Source organism: Carettochelys insculpta, chromosome 5 (genome assembly GCF_033958435.1).
Source record: "Carettochelys insculpta isolate YL-2023 chromosome 5, ASM3395843v1, whole genome shotgun sequence".
Classification (NCBI taxonomy): domain Eukaryota; kingdom Metazoa; phylum Chordata; order Testudines; family Carettochelyidae; genus Carettochelys; species Carettochelys insculpta.
Window position 1 is genome coordinate 71,895,948 of NC_134141.1, and position 22,448 is coordinate 71,918,395.

At 42.6% G+C, this 22,448-nt stretch overlaps 1 protein-coding gene across 3 annotated transcripts in view; it reads right to left on the minus strand.

Moving 5' to 3' along the window:
* Positions 1-374: 374 nt before the first annotated feature.
* Positions 375-22,448, minus strand: part of LOC142013636 (endoplasmic reticulum aminopeptidase 2-like) — a 38,950-nt gene continuing 16,876 nt past the window's right edge. For all 3 annotated transcript variants that reach the window (XM_074995296.1, XM_074995297.1, XM_074995298.1), the window contains 10 exons: positions 21,834-21,902; positions 20,748-20,923; positions 19,916-19,995; positions 18,248-18,431; positions 10,379-10,535; positions 9,051-9,235; positions 6,278-6,439; positions 4,213-4,353; positions 3,307-3,388; positions 375-2,046 (listed from right to left, as the gene is read on the minus strand). In XM_074995296.1, coding sequence (XP_074851397.1) covers positions 1,903-2,046; positions 3,307-3,388; positions 4,213-4,353; positions 6,278-6,439; positions 9,051-9,235; positions 10,379-10,535; positions 18,248-18,431; positions 19,916-19,995; positions 20,748-20,923; positions 21,834-21,902 — 1,380 coding nt within the window. In that variant the 3' untranslated portion in view covers positions 375-1,902. The remainder of the gene's footprint in view (positions 2,047-3,306; positions 3,389-4,212; positions 4,354-6,277; positions 6,440-9,050; positions 9,236-10,378; positions 10,536-18,247; positions 18,432-19,915; positions 19,996-20,747; positions 20,924-21,833; positions 21,903-22,448) is intronic.

Genomic DNA, 22,448 nt, shown 5'->3' on the forward strand with positions numbered 1-22,448 from the left:
GACCAGTAGGGTTACGTATCATGGGTATGGAAGGAATTAAAGCAGGGACAAGCATTAATGCAGTGGTGATGAGCTACTCTAACTGGTATTATAACATACTGCTTCACTATGCAAACTGATAATAACCAAGATGAGACTGACTGGGGACTGCTTTCCACAAGCAGAGGGTGGTTTCTCTGGATGGCAAAATCAGCGAGTGACATTCCATACTTCCCTACCCCAAATCCCATGGATACTATGAAGCGTAATTCATTAGAATTTGTAACTCTTTTAGATTCGCCACTGGGAGGGTAAGTATTAACATTAATGTGTATAGAAGGTGACAAACACAAGACAAATTAAGGAAATGAAGTAATAACCCAAATGCTGTGAAGGACTAACAATATTTAACTGTAAAATAGCCCAGGGACCCCAATCCGGATCAGGGCCCCATTACACTGGGTATTATACATACACACAGAAATTCTCTGCCCGCAAATCTGCCTTCTTTGTAAGCTTGGGAGCCTGAGCATCGAGTGAAAACCAGGTACAGAGTGTCTCAAGTTGAGCACCCAAATTGAAGTACTAACATTGGCCACTTCGGAAAATCTGGTTGCACAGCCATAGTATTTCTTTATATAAAATAAAAATGTATCTAACAAGAGGGGCAACTGGTATTGCTTTTGCATCACTGAAATTGAATTCCTTCACAATTTAAATCTTTTAAACAATGCATTCATTTGTTGCAATCTTATAAATGTATTGCTACAAGCACACTTCATCTTAAACGCGAACCTTTTAGGAAAAGGACCTTTTGTTAGTAAAATACTTTCAAAGCAATATATTAGTCAGACGCTCTCTAATGTATTGTAGTTCTTATCTTAAGTAACACACCACTTAATCTTGAACTCCAAGGTTTGCTTTTGGTGCTTGTATATTATTTGCTAACAGGCTATAAGAAAAATGGCAGTGGAAAATATCACACCTTTAACATAGCTTTTCCCAGCTATTCAGGCTGTGCAGAATAAGAGAAAACAAGCAAAGAGGCTAGGGCGCAAATTGCCACCTGATTTTAGTAATGAGTTGAATTGATAATGTGTAGAAGAAGAACTACAGTGTTCCTCCCAGGAGATAATCTAAGAATACCACAAATAGCAGTAGCACCCACCGGCCCCAACTGAGATGAGGACCTCATTGTGTTAGACTCCATACAGACATATTGGGAGAGACAGTGCTTCTTGGAACAGTTCAGTAAACAGAGAGACGTGAGACTGGAATAGGGCGAGGGCACACAGGATGCAGTCAAGACTTGCAGCAGGTCGTTGGCAGGCTCAAGGCTATAACACCTGTATCTGAATTCCTGGTCAAGCATATTAGCCAGTAGTCTATGCTGCCTCCCTGTCTAGAAAAAGTGTCTTTTTTGTTTTATCTTTTAAATTTCTCTCCCTTTTCTGGTTAGATAATTCACCTTAAACCTAACAAGTGAAAAACTATCATTAAGTGAGTTATTCATGTATCCTGTGACCAGAAATCATTAAAACCACCAAAATAATATAAAACCCCCAAAATAATAATTCCGACAAATGAGACAAAATGGCATGGAAAAATTATGCACCTTTGTACCCATAATCTAAACAGCATACATCCTCAGATAGGTATTTACAGCATTACACTAGGACAGACCACTGAAACAGTTCACTGGCTTTCTTCACAGTAGATCCTCTCTCCTTAGCCAGTTCTGGGTCAGTGAAGAACTTTCAGTACAAATTTGAGGTTGTCAACACAGTTATATTATGCAATGGATGGCAAACTTCCCAAATATGGGTTCTGACTAAATAACACATACAAACATGCATCACCACAGTGGAGAGTGAAAGGGAACAGTCAAATCATTCTGAAATCCTCTCTGCTTCAAAGAGAGGCTTAAAGATTATTTAGCAGCCACTTCCTTAGACTGTTGAGATTCCTTTTCAGCCATCTAATATTTTTTGTTATGGTTTCCAACACAACTTCAGTGATTTTTAGCTGTGATCCTTGGTTTTCCAGAGACCTAAAGAAGTGTTTCACCTAGAAGACAGGACAATCATTAATGAGTTGGGAGTTATTTTTGGAGAAATATTGGGTTAATTTCTGGCTGCATTTAAATACCTGCTAGGGAAACACATATCCGATAGCTTGAATGTCATCCTGATTGTGGCTCCCCTAAATCTCAGGTGACATGCTCTATGCTTTCCTACAAATCCTTTCCCACCTTCAGCCAAGTACCCTCATAAGAATAAAAATTTGTTAATACAGGTTGAACCTTTCTAGTCCAGAACCCTCAGGACCTTACCAGTGGCCAAATCAGAGAATTTGGTGGACCACAGGAGGTCAATATTGTCCAGCAATATTACCAACAGTTCAACTGCTTACTGGGCTCTTAGAAGACATTTAGGGGTAAATTATAGCTAAATAACAGCACGGGTCACTGAGAGCCAGGACTGGTGTCTGTAAACAAACTTTACAGGACCATGTGAAACTTGGCCACACCCATGATAAGTGGTCTTCCAGGTAACTAAAATCATGTCAGATTATGGATGTTGCCAGACAGAGTGCCGTACAATAAATATAAAACCAATATATATGTCTATTAAAAATGACATGAAATATGTAGGCCAGTCATTACCCTGACCAATTAATACCCTTGTTTCAACCACACAGAGCCTGACTGATTTGGCGAGGCTTTGCTTGGGCTTTGCTTGGGCACAGGAATCCAGATGGGTCTTCCTGTAGACTTGTCCTTTCCACCTATCCAACTTTCACCCATTTGTTGCTGCTGCTACTGTTTTTTTAAGATCATCTTTTTAGCAGCAAGCATACAAAACCCTCCCATGTGTCTGTGCAGCAACCTTCAAGTGCTGGCTTCTTAATCAGATATGTGGTTATGCAATGAACTTGGAAAAGTTCCCTTCCCCCCCGACATGAAACCAATATATATATGACAGTACTGGTAATTACATGAATAGCCAAAGATCATAGCCTCTTCCTGTATGCCCAGAAATATGTATAATCCAACAAGAGACCAAGCACTTTTTCTGGATACTAAATTGTAACACACATAATATATGCAGGCCTCATCAATAAGTTACTTTGGAATGACTGCTAACATTTTTGTCACGTAATTAAATAGATTCTCAAACCTTTAACTTAACTTTCCTTTTCATCATTGTAATGCCAAAAGAGCACTTTCTCACATGGGCTCTTCAAGACAGTTAATCATTTTTATTTGTTAGCTCAAGAAAAATGAGACTCTAAATTACTAAAAAGTATTAATAGAATGTCACCAACCTCTTCTAGCTTGTCTTTGGAGGAAAAGTGAGATGTTGTGCCAGTAATAATAGTTCTTAGAGAAAAAGAGGCTAATTCAAACCTGCAAACAAGAAAGAATAACTCTACAGTAATATAAAATTATACCAATATCTGAACTGCACCCTGTTTCAGTATAGAATTTCTTTATTAGTCTCTTTCAAATATGTGAATAATTTTTAGTTAAAGAACTGATCCATCAGCAGCAGTAAGCCAAGATTATCAGGCACACAATGCCTTGCTCAAGTCAACCTTAAGCCTCTGATGAACAGAAGTCAGGAGTGGAAGTCAAGAGTGGTTGTCTGCATATTTACTCTGTTCTATATGTTCTCCATGAAGCTCTGCTCTGCTATGTCAGAGACAGGGCAATGGGCAAGAAGGACGCAACAGGGTAGCTCCTTTGTTTTTATGAGGCAATACTATTAAATAAAAATATTTTATAAACAGATATTCTTAGCCATATAGATTTATAGCCACTGTAAATTATCAAACTGAAAGCATTTTCTACAGTCTACTTTGCATTTCAGTATTTATGTTGTTTGAACTTCTCTGCATTTCTCTCCAAGGGACAATAAAAATTCGCTGGTCAGTTTCTAGCAGCAGCGTGCAATCTTGGGTCTTGTACCCCTGCTTGAAGTGTAGGGTACATTTCCTCTCTAATGGAAGCAGACATTGAGACCCTGTGCTCATTAAATTGTCCCTGGGACCTTCAGAGTTACTTTTTGAGATCAAGTGATGAGAGCTAGTGCTTTGGGGGCCCATTTCCATAAATGTATCATATAAAAATAAGATCACGTCTTCTCTAGTGGAATAAATTATCCCCTTTTACACTTGTACTTGTCAGGATTTACCACCAATGCTGGCTAAAGTAGATAAGCAAATACCAACTTTTCAAGAAGTTTGTTCCAGTTGTCTCTGACAAAATTCCAAGCAAGCCCTTGCCCCTCTGGATTTCTGGCAATCGCATGAATAAGAGCTGGTAGATCCTGAGGCTTGATAACCTCACCTTCCATGCCCAGCTCAATTAACCTGCAAAGATTAAAACAGATGAGCCAGCATCAGCTTGTTTCTAGTCAACTTCTAAGAGACCACTGCTTAACACACATTTCCTTGCAATATTCGCACACGGGGACTAAGTATAAAACAGGAATATGGAAAATAATGTGCAGGATGACAAATCAGTGCATTCAATATCAATTTGCAAGTTAACTAAGTGGTGCTACCACAACTTTGTCTCATTCTAGGAATAAGTGCACCATTGACTTGTAGGTAAAACTCATTCATTTCCACAGCAACTTCTGCATGAAACCCAACAGAGTGGTAGGGCCCATAATCGTCACATAAAATCAGTTTCTACAGCTGGTTGCTCAGTAACTTCTGAATCAAATCTCAATTTACAATGCCAGCACAAAATGGCACCTGGAAATCCTGGTGGAGCCTTTTTAGCTAAAAGGTTTGCCTTCTGTAATTTTGTTGATGATACACAAACCAAAATATAATTCAGCTCACTCATCTGGAGCAGTATTGGCTCTGGAATGCTAACACTTCCATTAGTCACTAAAGAACTCTGATCAGAGCGAATACAACAAGAAACACGTCTCAAGTGAAAACAATCCTTACTTACATGGCCACTTTTCAGAACAGAACGGCACTTCAAAGAATTTGAATTTCTTTCTTGCATGTACTATATACATAGTATCTCAAGGGCTTCTTTCTAATGGCCTTTCAAGTATCAACAACACCAAGCTAAGGCTTTGGGCTGCTTCTACACATCACTTCCCATCAGAGGTGCCATGGTAATGAGGCAATTCAAAGCAGGCTAATGAGGTGCTAACGTGCATACTCAGCACCTCATTATCATAATGGCAGCCACACAAATTTCAAAGTGCAGACGTCGAGTTGCAGATTGACAGTGAAGATGGGAGCAGCTTTGAAATAAGCACCCCACTTTGACATTGCCTTCCTCCCACAGAACTAGATTGAAGTAGGGCGCTTATTTTGAAGCTGCCCCAAGCTACACTGTCAATCTGCAATTCAAACTCTGCACTTCGAAATTCGAGCATCAGCCATTATGCTAATGAGATGATGAATATGCACATTAGTGCCTCATTAGCCCGCGCCGCTGCACAGGTCCAGCTTCCAGCTGCCCCAACTGAGGGAAGCTGGACGGCTCCAGTTCCAACCCCACTGTGGCCATGGTTCACTCCACCCCCACACCTCAGCTCAAACCTCCCATGGCTCCAGCTCCAGCCCTCCAGGCCCTGGCTCTGGCTCCAGCAGACCTGCTCCAACCCCCTCCCAGGCCATGGCTCCCACTCCAACCTCCGTGGCCCAGCTCAACCCCCCATGGCTCCAGCTCCAATCCCAGCTCCTACTCCAAGCACTGCAGCCCTGGCCCCTGCTCGAAACCCTGCTGCCCAGGCCCCCAATCCAACCACACCAAAGAGCCGGTTCACACCCCCACCATGGCTCTGGCCCCAACCCCTGGCTCAGCTCCAGCCCCCGCTGGGGGAAGCCAGGCAGCAGCTGAGCCATTGCGTGGTCTGGCTTCCTGCTCCCAGCTCCCCCACTGGGGGAAGCCAGTGAACCCTTTTGTAAAATAAATTGGGACTCCAGAACGGCCCCTGAAATACGGGGCAGTCCTGCTGAAAACAGAACGGGTGGTCACCCTGTCCATGAGAAGATTAGCTAACAGCACCAGGAGCCTGTTTACAATGGCACTTTATAGTGCTGTAACTTGCTGCAGTTAGGAAGAGGGGCTCAGTAAAATGGCAGTGTAGACAAGCCCTAGATCCCTTAGGGTATCATCTCACCAATAATTATTTAGAAAAGTGATGAAGTAAATAAAAAATACAGTTCCACATTTTTAATGCAGTTCCCACATGCTTCCATAGCATTGGTGAAGGAGCTTGGTAATGTTTTGTGTTTCATAACGAGCAAAGACAAGTCTTACATCGTCAGTTTTTCACAGTGCCTGCTGGTTGTCAAAGCATACAGGATTTTGTTCTTTTCTGCACCTGATATTGACAGACTATACTGCTTTAGTAGATAATTCCACCCTGCCATTGTCTGTGCTCCAACTGAGTAGACCGTCTTCAGAACATCTGCTGTCAGGCTGTGGCATCAAACAGAAGAGGAAAGAGGAAGAGAGTGAAATAAATGACTTTTTTAGCCCTGTTTAGCTCTTCCTACTTTCTATCTGCACAGATGTACAATAGCAGAGTCATATGCCAAGTGTGTTTGCAATTTATCTTTCACAGCGGCTTCCCATGAAGGTGTACTGAAGGATATGGTAATGGTGAATTTTAGGGCTGTGCAGCATTTTCTGCCATTTTTTTTCCTGGCCATTTGCATGTTCCTGAAGTTTCACAAGAAAATAATTTGGTTGCAAAAATGAGCAAAGTCGGAAATGCTCGCGTTATCATCTTAAAATAATTTAAAAGATTTTTCATGAAAGTGGGGCCAGTTTAGGATTTGTAAAAAAGACAAAATGCTTAGAATTTAGAACATTTTATATTACTTTGTGAATATTTAACAACTTTTTAGTCAAGACCTGTTTTGACCTTGAATAACACTCCAGAAATCAGAAATGCGCTTTTTACCTTTTTTGTGAATCCAGGTATTACCAGGAAATAGCTAGTCTGGAGGGATTCTAGTAATATTGGACTTTAATTGTATGAATTCGAGTAGGATAAGACAAATAATCAGGTGAATAAGAAATCCCTGGTCTGAAAGTCTGCCCAATACCCAAGAAGTCCCTGGTCAGCACAGATGATTTCACCAGCTATCCTGTCCCTAGTTTCTCCTTCTTGGGGACAATTATGGTGAGCTAACTTTCACATTCACTCACTGTGTGATTTTGAGTGACTATAATTTGTTCATGGACTAGAAGGTTTTGGCTCCCAGGCCTGTGCTTAGTATACTAGATCACACCCTAGGGAAGAACAGCACCACAGTACTTTGGATGGATGGCAGAGCAGTAAACTGACCTATGAACAAATTATGAGGTTTACCTCATTCAACAAGAACTGGAAATGCTACAGTGTACTTGTAATCTTTAAAGGCAATCTGTTGTAGAGTCATGGTGTGGAAAAGGTCAATGAAAGTATTTTGTTACTTGGTAGTGTATATCATACACAAGCAACTGAAGGAAAAAGGAAATATTTGGACATAATTCCAAAATAAGGGATGGAAGAGGCTGGAAAGCAAACCAATATCAGAACTAAGTGAGGTTCAAGAGATCAAGGAGAAAATAAATTCCATTGATGCCTGTTAATCCAAACTTAGGTGTTGTGAGACATCACTACAGTATTCATGGAACAACTGGGGCAAAGCATAGACTGTTCTAAGGCACATAATACAATTAAAATTATTGATGTATTCACCCACCCTCCCACCAACCTTGCCAAAATCTTTTTTGCCCACAAACCCAAATAAAGTTGCTTCTTTGGATAGGCAGATTAAACATTGTGTTTTCATGATAATCAGTCATCTGTGGGTAGACCAGGGGTGTGGAGATAATTTTCTGGACTGGTGAATGTCATGACAATTTTGTAAGGCATGCATCATGGTATTCCTAGTGGGCCCATCAGCAGAATAAACCACAATTACAAAATTGTGTTATGTCAGTCTCTATGCGAACAGGAAAGGAAAAAAAAGACACACAATAAATGTTTCTTTTATCTGTTTTAAAATAGCAGCACAGGACTGTTGGTGGTAGATGAGCAAACCTGGTATCACTTCTGTAGGTAAATCCAGTAAAATATGTCCCCTCTGGCTTATCCATTTTTAACACACAGCAGTGAAGTCAGTAACAATGGGTATCCTTATGAATCAAAGTATCCACATCTACAACTGCTCATAGTGTATGGTGCTCACATACTGAGATGTTGGGACTATAGAGTACGTGTCTAGTTAGATTTAGTAGATACATTTACCATGGTGCCATGCCCGTGGAATTTATTTGTCCTTCTTAGTGCAGTAAAGTCAAGCATAGGAAGAGCAAATTTATATTCCAGCATGAGAGGGTGCAAGCAGGGAGAGGGAGAATGCATGACGAGCCTCCCACTTGCACATCCATGCAGGAGGTGTGAACATCCTTTCACTCTCTCAGACTTCTGAATGCAAGAGACCAGCGCTCCAGCCAGAGCTTTGTTTTCCAAAGTGGATAAGGAGGGGTTGGAGCCAGCATGCCCTCTGCTGTGTCCAAAGGAACTACTGGAGCTAGACTTTGTACACCACACTGTTATAAATGGTGATGCAGCGCACCCCCTCTGTGGAGCTCCAGCAGCATTGTGCCTGAGGCACAGTGCCTCCTACAGTTACTAATGTGATGGTGCAGCTCTGCCACTTCACCAGTTTAGGACTGGACTGAAGAGTCACAGCTGGGCCATGAGCTTTGATTTTCTTTTAGCTATGGCTCTTTCAAGTCAGTACAAACAAATAATCCAGAGGTTCTGAAAAAGCAGGAGATAAAGCACCAAGAGCAACCTCACTAGAAAGCAGCAAGCAGAGGAAAAGTATTTAACACTAATTAACTTATTTGTTGTTACTATATTGTAACACACACATAGTAGAAGATTATTCAGGACTTATCCCCCATTCCAGATGACTAAAAGGTTCTTATTCCAATTTTCCTGCAAAACCTTTTCTAGAAAAGCAAACTAAACCCCTGGTGCAAGATGCCTAAGCGAAAAGGAATGTTAGAAAGCTGGTAAGCCACTTACTTTAATGTCCCACCAGATCCCATCCACTTGCTGAAAAGCTCATTTGCCTTCTGTATACAAGGAGGATATTGTAGCTCACACGCAAGCCTGAGGAGATCAGAACGAAGCATTCTGTCAGAGACAGAGCCCTCTTCACTCCACGTCTGCTTGTCAATCACCGGCTTAAAATGCTGTAGGATGTATCGCTGAGAGAGAGAACAGATCACAGGTAAGCTCTAATGCCACTGTCTATGCACTGCTGCATGGCTGTACACAAATCTGCGTTTTAGCAGTTACCCACTTTTACTCCACTTATTACAGCGGCACTATTTGGAAGACGCGCTCCAGGCTACTATCGTAACTACTCCCAAATGCTGTTGTGGCTGAGTTCTTTGTAACAAAGCATGTTCACAGTGCACCCACAGCTGGGCTAGTTATGATAACATTCATAAACATCTGACAGGTGCCGTTCCGCTAGCATAACCTAAATGGTCCTGGCAACAATCGGTGTCTTAAACATGATTACGGGTCTTTAGGCAGAGCGCACAGGAATCCTCCCTCCCACCCCAAGGACAGAGAAATTATCTATCTATTGGCTTCAAGGAGCTTGCATTCCACACTGATTTAACATAGGTGGGAGTTAGGGAAGGGGGGAAGAAAGCAATGAGATCTGTCCTGTTCTCCTTAGCAAAGTGTCACTGGCATGCAAGCCCCAATGCCACACTACCACTCTGTAGCCACAGACTCATGGAGTATCAGAGGGGTAGCCGTGTTAGTCTGGATCTGTAGAGCAACGAAGGGTCCTGTGGCACCTTATAGACTAACAGAAAAGTTTAGAGCATGAGCTTTCGTGAGTTAACTTCAGACCAGCATCTGAAGAAGTGAGTTAACTCACAAAAGCTCATGCTCTAAACTTTTCTGTTAGTCTATAAGGTGCCACAGGACCCTTCGAGACTCATGGACTGATTCCAACAACACGAGTTAAGACTGGCTTGCGGCAGAGCGGCAACCATAGCCATGGTCCATTAGAACATGACTTGATAAAGTGCAGAATGACAAGTGTATAAAATGTGGTGTTTGGAACCTGGCTAGTTAATAAATACAACCCTTTAGGAGTTTTTCCTTCTCTTTTTCTCTCTCAAGAGGAAAAAGGGAACACTTCTGACTATGAATCAAATGCCCAACCCATAGAATCATAGAACACTAGGACTGGAAGGGGCCTCGAGAGGCCATCGAGTCCAGTCCCCTGCCCCGACAGCAGGACCGACCACTATCTACACCATCCCTTAGGTCCCAATTCTTTACAAATAAGCTTTAATTGTCATTTTTTTTTCAAATTAAAAATGGACCTTAAGGTTTTCCGTGACGTCAGAAATATTTCTTCTCTCCATCATGTGGTACAACATCTCCAGGTAGCCCACGCCTTGCAGAAGTACTATGTTACTGGATTCATGTCGGAGATATCGTGTCAGATCCAGGGCTGTGTTCAGTGATAATCTTCCTGCACTGAAAAAAATATATACATACACAGATGCTCAAAATGTGCACATTTCATAATTTTGTACTTCTCAGCATCGTGTCTGTTTCATTTTGCCCTGTCAAAAAAGCTAAGGACAGTAAACCAGGGGTGCTGGGCCATATCCCCAGTTCTGCTGAATAAGATCCTGGTCCACTGCCCACTGAAGTTATTTTGAATTCAGTGGACATTGGATGAGGCACTATGTGACTTTAGGCAAATCATTTAAACCAAGTTTGTGTGAGAGTTTTCACATCTTCAACGTGAGGATAATTCTAGTAAGATCTTTAGGACCAGAGTAATTTTTCTCTTACTTTTGAAGCTCTCCAAACATAACAATAACACTTGCCTGTTCCATATGATGTTCTGAGAATGAATGCATGAAGTGCTTTGAGATTATGGGTAAAAGATAGTCTAGAAATGCAAATTTTTAATAAAATGGTCTCATGACTAGCAGGTGTGCCTGGCCTAGTTTTCAGTGGTCTGTGTCTTGCTTTGTAGCTTTCAATGTAGAACCCATACAGGATACTCAAGAGGGAGCATGACGTGTCATTGTCATTTGTTTGGTTCAAATAAACCACAATGGAAAGGCAGATCACTGGTGAGCCATACATATGCCAGACAGACAGCCCTTCGTATGTTAACCACGATTTCTTAAAATTCTCTCACAACTTAACCAAATTTATCCCTGGGGACCTCCATGGAATCAAGAACAGCAAGTGGGTCACCACTTTCCCCTGTTAAATCCTCACACCATCTCTTCACATGCTGGGGCTCCATTCCTGTATGGAGCATTTTAGAGAGTGAACAGCCTTCTCTGATCATCTTTAAACTACCTGCCAGGAGGTGCCCACACAACAAGAGAGCACAAACCATTACAAAGAGTCCAGCCAATGCAGCACTTGGGAGCAGACACCAGAGCAGGGCTTGAGTGTAACTTCTGAAGGCTGTAGCTGTAGTGAGCCTGATGATGAGGACTCAGATGGGGTGGATTATGTCCCTCCTGAGGGTGAGTCAGGGAGCTATTGTAACCCCACTCTCTGCTCCCTTGCTCTTGTAGTTACCATAGTGAGAGAAGAGGACACCAAAGGCAAGTGTGTAAGTGCTAAAACTACCAGAATCTGGAATTATACTGCTGTCGAATTGCAGGATTTGCAGCAGTGTTTAAGTCAGAAGCCAAAGGAAACAGTTTCTGAATGGCTGCTCCGTGCTTATAATCAAGGAGCTGGAGGGCTTAGGGATGGGAGGAAAGGGTAGTCGGGGACGGGACCATGATATACCCACAGTTGGGACAGATAAAGCCAAAGTGCCCACCTGTAAAGTTCTCTGGGGATGGCTAATGAGTCAAGGGGAAAATATGGACAAGTGGGATGGAGCCCCTTATGCAGCCATGTTAAAAAGGTGGCAGCAAAGGAATAAGAACAAGAAGAACCAAGTAACTGAGCCCACTGCCCCCCCGCACCCGAGCATGTACAGGAAACTCCATAGAAGTGTGCAAAGAAAGGGGACCAGGAACATACCCCAGTGTATCCTGACCTGGAACCCTGGAAAACACAGCCCCAAGATTAGGATCGGGCCCACAAGCCGGCCATACTGGTGGCTATGACAGTGAGGTGCCCAAACTTAGCTGTTGTTGGCTTATGCGAGCCAAAGTAAATTGAGATGATAGCAACTGGGAATTTCAGGACATGTCTGTAGACACTGGAGCAGAAATCACTGTACTGGAGGGATGCACTCATCCCCAGGAAGCTAAATAATTAAACCTGAAAGGTGTTATGTGGGGAGAAGTAACTAGAACTCTCTGGTCTGTAAAGTTAAAATTAGAAAACAGAGAAGTGGTTGACAAAGAGGTGGTAATACCCCAGGTTTTGGGAACACATTAGGAATTGATGTACTGGGAGGAACAGAGTGGACCCTTAATGGAAAAACTTAGGTTTTTGAAACAGCTATTGCCTGCATCACAGGAGTCCCACGGTTAAAGCAAGCAGAAGGAGTCTATCAGGAAAAATGAAATGTATATGCAGATGTAAAAAGAAGCCCTCTCTTTGTCGCTCCTCCCAAGAAAAATGCTCAGGTAAAACAGTACAAAGTTGCCCCAGATGCTAAGGGAGGAATCCAAGCTCTCCGTAAAGGAAGGTATTATTAATAAGCAGCAAGCAGGATGTAATAGTCCTATTTGGCCAGTACGAAAAACCAACAGTACCTGGAGATTGACAGTGGATTTTAGAAGCCTTAATGAGCAAACCCAGCTGAAAAAATGCTGCAGTTCCACAAATGAAAGAAATTAATGACAGCCCAGAATGTGCCAATACCCAGCGGATGGCAGTGATAGATATTGCCAACGCATTTTTTGCTATTCCCTTACATGAAAAATCCTGGGGACAATTTGGAGTCCAGCAGGGAGGAGTACAGCATGCATTCACCTGGCTGCTGCAGGGGTGGGTGCATAGCCCTATGCTATGCCATGGTATTATTGCCGAGGAGTTATCTGGTACAGCTCTGCCTGATGGGGTAAAAATTTGGCATTATGTGGATGATATTATGACTGGGGGAGACCCCCCTGGAGCAAGTGTAGGCAGCAGGGCAAGCAAGATGTGTATGTGGATGCTAAAACTGATACATGGAAGTCAGGAATTATTATTGCAATGGCTTCAGGACTTACCTACCGCGTTCTAACTCCTGAGAATAACTTAATCTCTATGTCGGGGATAAGGCTGAAACCCCAAGAATAGTTTTGTGTTCTTTTACAGATGCTGTTATTTTATTACCTTGGGCTTTACTACCTCTGGCTGATGGATATGGCTGTCATTCAACCTATTCCCCCGTTGTGGACAAGGACCAGTGTAAAGGCCATTTTGTTTCTGGGCCTGATCCTTGCTAACCTGACGTGCCCTGCCACTGCCCGAATATTGTATGGAACGAGAGCCACTGTCCTCTCCACTGATCGAGTAATCTGGACTACAGACCACACCACTACCACCACCTTTGGTGTCACTGGAGGCATCTGGATACACCCTACCCAGCACATACCAGCCTCCGTATGGGATGAATGTATCCACGTCCCCCATGGAGCTGGTAATATCACATTTGAATTTAACATCTCAATAGCCTGCCCTCAGGTGCCAGACTTTGTGGGCAGAGGACGATAAATATGTGACTGAGATTGAGTACAATCAAACTGGAACTGTGTCAGGAGCCTACACTCATTCAATTGGGCATGGACTGCAACTGATGTTTATGGTTATAATTGCAGGTGTATGTGGTTCGCTTGACTGGGATAGTGAAAATATTTGGGAAGAAGCTTGTGGGGAAGCTGTAAATGAGAAAATGTCAACGGGTACAGGTGGGGACATAAATGGGGATTGGCATGGGGTGACACTGCACAATACTATTTATTCACTGAGCCTACTCAGCCAGCAGAGGTACCTACCCTGTTGGGCTGTGCTATATTGGAAGATTTTATCATATTCACACCAAATATTATGGAGTATTTTGTTACTCTCAAATGGAACATTAATATTTCCCACATACATCCCAACTGTAGTAGGCGTGCTAATCCTGTGCTCGGTATCTGGATGCAAGGCAAGGATAGTATTTAGTGAGCAAAGAGAGATGTAGGTACTGTATTATGGGGTTGCAGGTATTGGTACTGGAATAGTAAATTCAATAGCCCTAGAAGTGGAACAAACTAAATTGGGGCAACTCAATAATCAGGAAATGGCGGGTGTGGTACAAGACAGCCCTGGGTTCCACTCTGCTCATGTTGATACACTATGTTACCCTCCAAGCCCTTAACAAGGTGGTGGGCATATTCCAAATGCTTCTGCAAACATTAAAAGGTGTGACTGCCGAGACAGGCATGGCTCTTGCTTGTGTTACCATGTGAACCTTTACAAATCATTAATATGAAAGACAAGTTGGGTAGGTACAAAGTGGATATAATGTCATCTTGTCACACTCATTATCCACAAGGTGTACACAATGTAAGCCGTGGTTCATTAATATCACTTCTTCAAATGCCTGTCGATTATCAGGTTACAGTCACACTCAATCAGTACACACCAATACTAAAATAGTTCCTGTATATCAATATGTGACCATATCCATTATTGTAATGGGCCACCTCTGGGCACCCCAAGTAACAGCAAAATGGCTTCTACCTTCAGGTAAACTGTTAAACCATCATGGTTGTCAACAATGGGGAAAACACGAGTCATATTGTAAACCAAGCACCTATTTTCAGAGTCCTGAAGCTTAGAAAACACTGAAGTCAGTGCCTGTGTACTAGATGTGTCCTATCAGGATAGTAATGTGTAATTCCTGAGGATGTTTGTGTGTGGTGTCTACCAGATGGGTTATCTGGAATGAAGGAAGTAAATCCTTTTCCTCTGTACATGAATGCCGTTTTAATACTACTGCCCTTGTTGCAGAGGGAGTAGTTTAGCTAAACCACAGGTTCAAGCAATATGTAAAACTATAGATGTCTTTCCTGTAAATTGGACAGCCACCTTGGGGCCTAAATGGGATGCCATCTGTGATCAATTGGATGAGCTGCAGCTGGCCATTAGCACATATGGTGCTGCTCAGCTAAAGGAGATTCAGGCTTCAGTTACCATCTTGCACCATAAAACAACCATTATTAAAATTGGCAGCAGAAGTGGAACAATCAGTGGGGCAACACTGGTATGATATATTTACAGGCTATTCACCCACAGCTAGTGCCCTTTTGTGCATTTTAACCCAGCCTATAGTATTAGTGAGTATATTCATAGGAATATTCTTACTTCTGTGGCTGGCTCTGTGTCTTCACGCTTAGGGAATGGCTTCTTGTGTGGCTAATATTCAAAAGTAATTGAGCTGGTATATTCCTGACCAAGCTTTTTACCATCGCAGACTCGACTTGGTCAAGACGAGCATTGTAAAGGAATCTAGGCAACCCCACCTTGACCACAATAATAATGTCTTCCATGATTCCCCTGTTCAGCATCAACATGTGTGACTGAACTAAACTCTGGCACGTTTCAAAGTCTGGAGCTCGACTAGCTGGCTAAGGCTGGGACGTGAAGCAGAGGGAGGAATGATCAGAAGCAGGAATAGTTTGTGCCATCATCCATCTTCAGCAGCAACGAAGGGTCCTGTGGCACCTTATAGACTAACAGAAAAGTTTAGAGCATGAGCTTTTGTGAGTTAACTCACTTCTTCAGATGCTTCAGATTCTTCAGCATCTGAAGAAGTGAGTTAACTCACGAAAGCTCATGCTCTAAACTTTTCTGTTAGTCTGTAAGGTGCTACAGGACCCTTCGTTGCTGCTACAGATCCAGACTAACACAGCTACCCCTCTGATACCATCCATCTTCAATAAGATACGAGGGAAGTTGCCTGGTGCAAGTGAGCAGAAAAAGTTCTCTTGTACCATCATTTATCTTCCCTACAGCACAATGGGACTTGCTGGGACAGGGGGTAACTGTTCTTAGAACAGTTCATTTTTGGATAAGCAGAAACTTTCAGATGCAGCCATGGAACTGACAATTAAGTATAATAGTTTTGCAACATAATAATTGATAAGTTGTATCCTAGGTATATGCACAATAAATACTTTATGTAGTCAGTAGTTGATTGGTAGATGATATTAGAGTGACGAAGTTGAGTATAAATATAGGTTTAAAAGATATAATAAATTGGAAGGGATTGGATGAGGTAACCCACGACCTCACCTGCTATAACCAGAAGCTGCACCCTGTTCTTACCAGCAGCTGCATTCTGGATGCCTCTGTGTGTGGAAAGGAAAGAGGTTATGACCTTCCATCTGACAATTTAAGTTTGCTAATGGTAGAACTGTGTATAATTTATTAAAATGAATGGTCAGTTTGCTTGTCACTTATCCTCTGTATTGAAATAGATTTACATAACTCTGCATTACTTGCCTATACTGTTTTGGGTATCAATAAAAGCTAAAATAGAGTTTATCCCTGGTGTCTACTGGCTCCTCTTGAATCTAAAAGCCGAACAGATGATGGTAGGTCTGTTTGTACAATGCACAATGCCAATTCACACGTAGAAGATTCAGGGTCTCTGCTAACTTGAAGTGAAAGTGACCCGCCACTGTGGATGTAACAAGTGTCACTTCACAAGCCAATTGGAGACATGCATGGCATTTAGCTGTCCCTCTAACCCTGCTGTCCCAATGAATAAATACCACAATGAACTGTGAGTTCTGTGGGCTGTGGAAAATTGGGGACTGAGGTGCACCTTACCCCTCTCTCATTCCCAGTAGGGATGGGTTATTTGACTTTTCCTAAGCAAAGTCTTCTAAGAAAGTTAAAAAGTAAGAGGTGACCTGTATTTATAGGAAACAGCAGTGGGTCCAAACCCTCACCCCATGCTGGTAATTACTTCAGTGAGTTTAAAGGAAAGATGATTGTGAGTGGTTCCCACCGGTGACAAGGTGGCTTAGTGGCTAGCCCCCCTTGCCGGGGCCTGGGGTGTGGGTCTTCAGCCCCCATCCAAGAGTCTATGGGATAAGTTTGGAGCGTGGCCCCAAGAACCTATTTTCCCCTCTGGCAGGAAAGGGGTTCCCTGGGAGGGGCTTCCCCCACCTCTGTGCCTGGGGGAGGGTCCTGAGGCTGTGCCCTTCGGTGGCTGACTAGGTGGCAGCTCTGGCTCAGGCCCTGCTGCCTCAGAGCCAGCTCCTGCCTCTTGGCTGGTCAGTCCCCAAACTGGGCTGGCCTCCCTCCCTTTATACCCCTCCAGGCTGGACGCTGGCTGCAGGTGAACTGGATTGGGGCTGACTGGACCAACAGGCCCTGTTTAACCCCTGCCCTGCCTGGCTTTCCTCTCACATTCTTACAGGGATGAAATGAAAGCCAAGCTGTTTTTTCTCTGTTTCTCTGTACCTGGACTCTACACGCCAATGAGGAAGGTTGTATTGTTCAAGCAGCACCAGGCTTAGTGCCGTGCTGCCCCTAGAAAAGCTGGGAAATGTTTATTCCTTTGCCACTGTACAGTCTCCCCCACCATCCATGGTAACAAAACACTTTCCTGCTCCTTTCAGCCTGCAGAAGAGAGACAGCGCTATGTTCAGGAAATGACCTCTGTGCCTTTGGCTTCTGGATCCACATTGCACAGAGTGGTACTAAAAATTAAGTCTGAATAGGCCAAGTTCTGACTTTGACAGTCCAGTCTTCAACAGGCGGATGCGCCTCAGGCACATGGAAAAGTGACCCGACTGCCAATGGCATGTTTGCATCATGCAAGCTATTAATTAGACACCTGTGTTACTGTCTGAATATGCATTCATTCAATTTCCCCATGTAATAACAGTAAAGCCATGTTTATACTGCCACTTTACTGCTCTGCAGCTTTCTCACTCAGGGTATAAAACCCCCACCCCCTGAGCGCAACAAGATACAGCACTGTAATATACCAGTGCAAATGGGCTTCCAGCATTGTTGGCTACCTCCCTCATTTTGGTGATTTATGTAGAGTCCAGGGACAGCTCTCTCCCAGAGTGATGCTGTGGGCATACTTTCATTTTAAAGGGCTACCATGGCAGTGCTTTAATGTTCAAGTGTAGACTTAGCCGAAATGCAGGTACCATTTTGGGTGTAATTGACTCTTTCGTTTTGGCACACAGACTTTTGCTTCTTCTCCCTTAAAAACTGGCGGGGTTTTTTGTCAGATTCAAATAGGAAAGTTTTGTTACCTGACTAGCTGAAACGCATTGTGGATCAAGTTCACTCGATCCTTGTGGCTGAAAAGGGTGTGGTTCTGATTCAACAGTTTAATGATGTTGTCCCAGCCATTCCCTTCATAGTGCACGATGTAATAGCCACTCATGTCCACATTGAATTTCACCCAGGTGACCTCTTCCTCCAGTTCTAGTCTGTCTGAATGGGACAAAGAACAACAAGAAGTCTTGTGGCACCTTATAGGCTAACAGATATTTCGGAGCATAAGCTTTCGTGGGCAAAGACCTGCTTCATCAGATGCATGAGTGTGGAGGTGGTCTCAGAGGGGTACTTAAAGAGTGGGGTCCCAGTAAAAGGGAGGGCCGGAGCTGACAAGGTCTATTCAGCCAGGTGGAAATGGCCCATTATCAATAGTACGTATCAAAAGACTTAAAAACAAGTCAGATGAGACAGGGGGATCCCGTGTTTTTTGTTTTTGTTTTTGCTTTTTCAATCCATGTGAAAAATTAAAGTGAAAGCACAGGCAGATATTACTACGGTCAGTGGCTTCACCAGGGGAACCATGCAATTTACAGAGAAGATGCTTGAAAATGGAATTAGAAAGGTATTCAATAACTTGAAGTCCTTATACTAGAGAATTTGTATTTTGTGGGGGGGGGCTTATCTACACCGTGCATTAGTCCACAGCAGAGGGATGAAAATGCTTGCATACCCTGGCCTGTTGTGCATCAGATGGTAGTAGTGTGTTCTTGTTGGCTTGCACTGAAAGTTCTCCAGGGCACATAAGTGTAGTCCATTTTCAAACAGTACTGCATTAGAAACTCTCAGTGCATATTGTGCATTAAAATACATCCCCCTTCAGCATGGACTAACAATCTGTGCAGACAAATATCTTACACTGAAAATATTTCAACAGGTTGAGAACCCAGTGGGATTTATGGGATGGGTAACGGGAGACAGGTTCTTTTTAAATCTCTTCTACCTGGCTGGATCAAATCCTATTTAGGCTGCTAGATCAATAGTTATTGCCATTTTGTAGCTGCTTGATGGCTTTTGAAAAATTGGCTGGTATTCTCTGTCCACTTGAAATTGGATGTTGTTGGCCACCCACTGCTCAGCAAAGAGACCAGTGACTGAACGGGCTTGGGACAAAGTAAGGTAATGTAATCCCTCCAAGTCAGAGTACTTTGCACACTAGCTGACCGGGGGAGTATGGAAGAGTTGCTATCACAGGACACTTCCCAAGCATTAGATGCTCTTTTTCTTTTTTTTTTCTTAATTTGTCCCTGCCTGGAATCATCTCCCAATTTTGGAAGTGAAAATAGAACTTAGTATTTTGTGCCTGGTATTTAGAAGAAACTCTTGGAGTTAAATCCAGTTCCTTAAGTCCTCTGTATGTTTTATTGGCAATGTTAGCAGAAATTCCAGCACCTCCCCAGCTCCCACCCATGTACTCATCTTTAGGGTAACATACAGGCCTGGACACTATGCCAGGGCATTGCAATTCAAGAAGGGGTAGTAATATAAAGAAGGGAACAAACAAAGCTCTCACATGCATCCTAAAAATTAGTTTTGTTTAGGACATACATTTCTTTTAATTGATTAATAAAGGTCAACCTGTTGTTCCGCTATTAGGCAGAACAATTCACTGATTACAAAACCAAATGACCAGACTTTATTACCCGCTTTAGTTTTTAAGATGTGCCTGTGAACAGTGTCAGAGCTGCTGGTGACATATGTGAGTGGGATATGCCAAAAATACCTGTGAGAAAGAGAAAAAAAATACAATAAAGAAGCATTTACTTCCATGGAAGAAGACTTGTTTTATCTTTGATTAAACTTGAGAGAAATGGCAAATGAGAGTGAGTGCTGAAAATGTTTATCTTGGTATAATTATGCAGAAGTGAACACCAACACTAAACAAGGTACCCCTCTCAATGAGGGACTACTTCCCTATCCAGATATGAAATTGCATTTTACATGCATATATATAGGAAATCTACACATTGTAAAATACTAGCCAACCAGGTCTCTCTCCCACTGAACACGTGATCCTCTCTTATGGAAGGGAATCCTCACCCTTCCTCCAGTACAGCAAAACCAAGAACACATTTCATTTTTCAGCCCCATCTTGTTCCTGTGGGTAAGGCCTCTACAGCATTTCCCATTCTACACACTCCTGTTACATTTTACCCCTTATGTAGTCCTACTCTTATTGCCAGCTGCTGATTAGGTCTATGCCAGTAACCAGGAAATTGGACATCTGCTGTCCGTCCTTGCCAAATCAGCAGTAACACTTGCAATGAACAGATGGTTCAGCAGGCATCATGTCCTATACTTCATGTCACCTACTGATAAACTTACCTCTTACCTAGGCTCACCTAAGTGTATTAGAGAGTAATAAAGAAAAATCAAACTGCCAGAGTATCAAGTATCTCTTCCCATACTGGAAACAGCCACACAAAGACAAACACCACATAAGTAGTATGACCAAAGTAAGGTAAGTGTGGATACCGTGACTGTAAGTTAGACCACTCAGGGTCTTCTTCAAAAACACCCTTAAGGAAGCGCTCCTGTCGCAATCTTAGGGTCTTCCCTTCACATTGAACAAGAATCAGTGGGATCCCTTTCTGAAGTATCCAAGTGTTCATCATCTCTTTGATCTCCGTAAGTTTCTCCATATGACTGAACTGAAACGGCAATAGACAAACTACAGGCAACAACATGCAAAAGTATCCCCCAAAATAAATGTGCACGTTTGAGCTTACTGAAATAAGGGTAGCAGTGCCACAACACCTTGGGATCCTCACACCACTCATTGTTGCATTAGGAATCCTTCAATTACAACACTGTGACATTTTGGACATAAAAATTAGTTACCATTTTTAAAATCCTATGGCTGTGAAATTGACCAAAGTGGATTGCAAATTTGGACACCACTAGCAGTCTGTGCTCATACACCTGTGGATTTCAAAGGATTCGAGAATATACAAGCATCATGCAGAAAAAGTCTGTGATGCAATTTATGGACCAATTGTCCAGAACATGATATTCAGTTTGATTTCTTTAGTTCAAAGCCATTCCCATCTCCTAAATTTTGGTTTATTTTTGGGTTTTTAATTCTCTCTTCCTCACGGCAAACTTATTTCTCCCGAAGAAAGCATATCAAGAACTACTTTCTCCAGAGCTTAAGTGTATCAAGTTGAGTGCAAGCTTGGAAGTTGTAAGTCTAAAGAACTGAGATGCAAGATTTGTCTTACAAGCCTCAGAATCACCAGCAGGACATCTTGTTTATATTACCATCAGTGTTCCCCGTAAGCTGCACACCAGTGCGGGCAATCTGAACACATTTAAATGCTGCCCAACTGATTAGCAGAGTGCCCACAGCTAGATTGTTTGTTTCTACTGATGGTGCATGTTCACACATGCCTCAATGCACATAACAATTTATTCCACACGTGGATGGAAAATGATAGAGCCAGGGTGGGCAAAATTGAGCGTGCCCCTCCCCATCAAAAATTATTGTCCATCCCAGGATTAGAGGGAACATTGATCACCACTTTGTCAGCCTAGTGTTTTATATTCTAATAAATTACTTACTGTGTTGCTAACGGGCCTTGAAGCTGTGTAGCAAAAGCTACCAGAAGAGAAGTCACTTTCAGAACAAGTCTGTAAAAGAAAGGTGAATGCTGACATGCTAGATAACATAATTTCAGAAGAGTTAGTTTAAAAAAATAACATAACAAAAAGGAAACAGCAGAAATGTAGCACTTTAACGACTAACAAAATAATTTTTTTGGTGATGAGCTTTCATGGGACAGACCCACTTCGACAGATCAATCTCATTTCCAATACAGATTGACATTTATAAGTACAGAGGACCAAAAAAAAAGGGGGAATAATAACTGACAAATCAAATACATAGGAGGGTTAGTAGGTGACAAAAGCGAAGGAATCATTGCTCTAAGTCACCCATAAAAATGTTAGCATACGGTGGGGCCATGCGAGTGCCCATAGCAGCGCCGCTAATCCAGAGGTATAAGTTGTCCCCAAATCAGAAATAATTGTGGGTGAGAACAAAAACATTTCGGGTAAATTACAGCTAAATAACAGCACAGAACACAGATCCTGGCCTGGAAATAAGTGTGTAAGTGAGAACAAAGTTGGGGAAACCCACTGACTGCTACACTTACCTACATGCCTCCAGCTTCCATC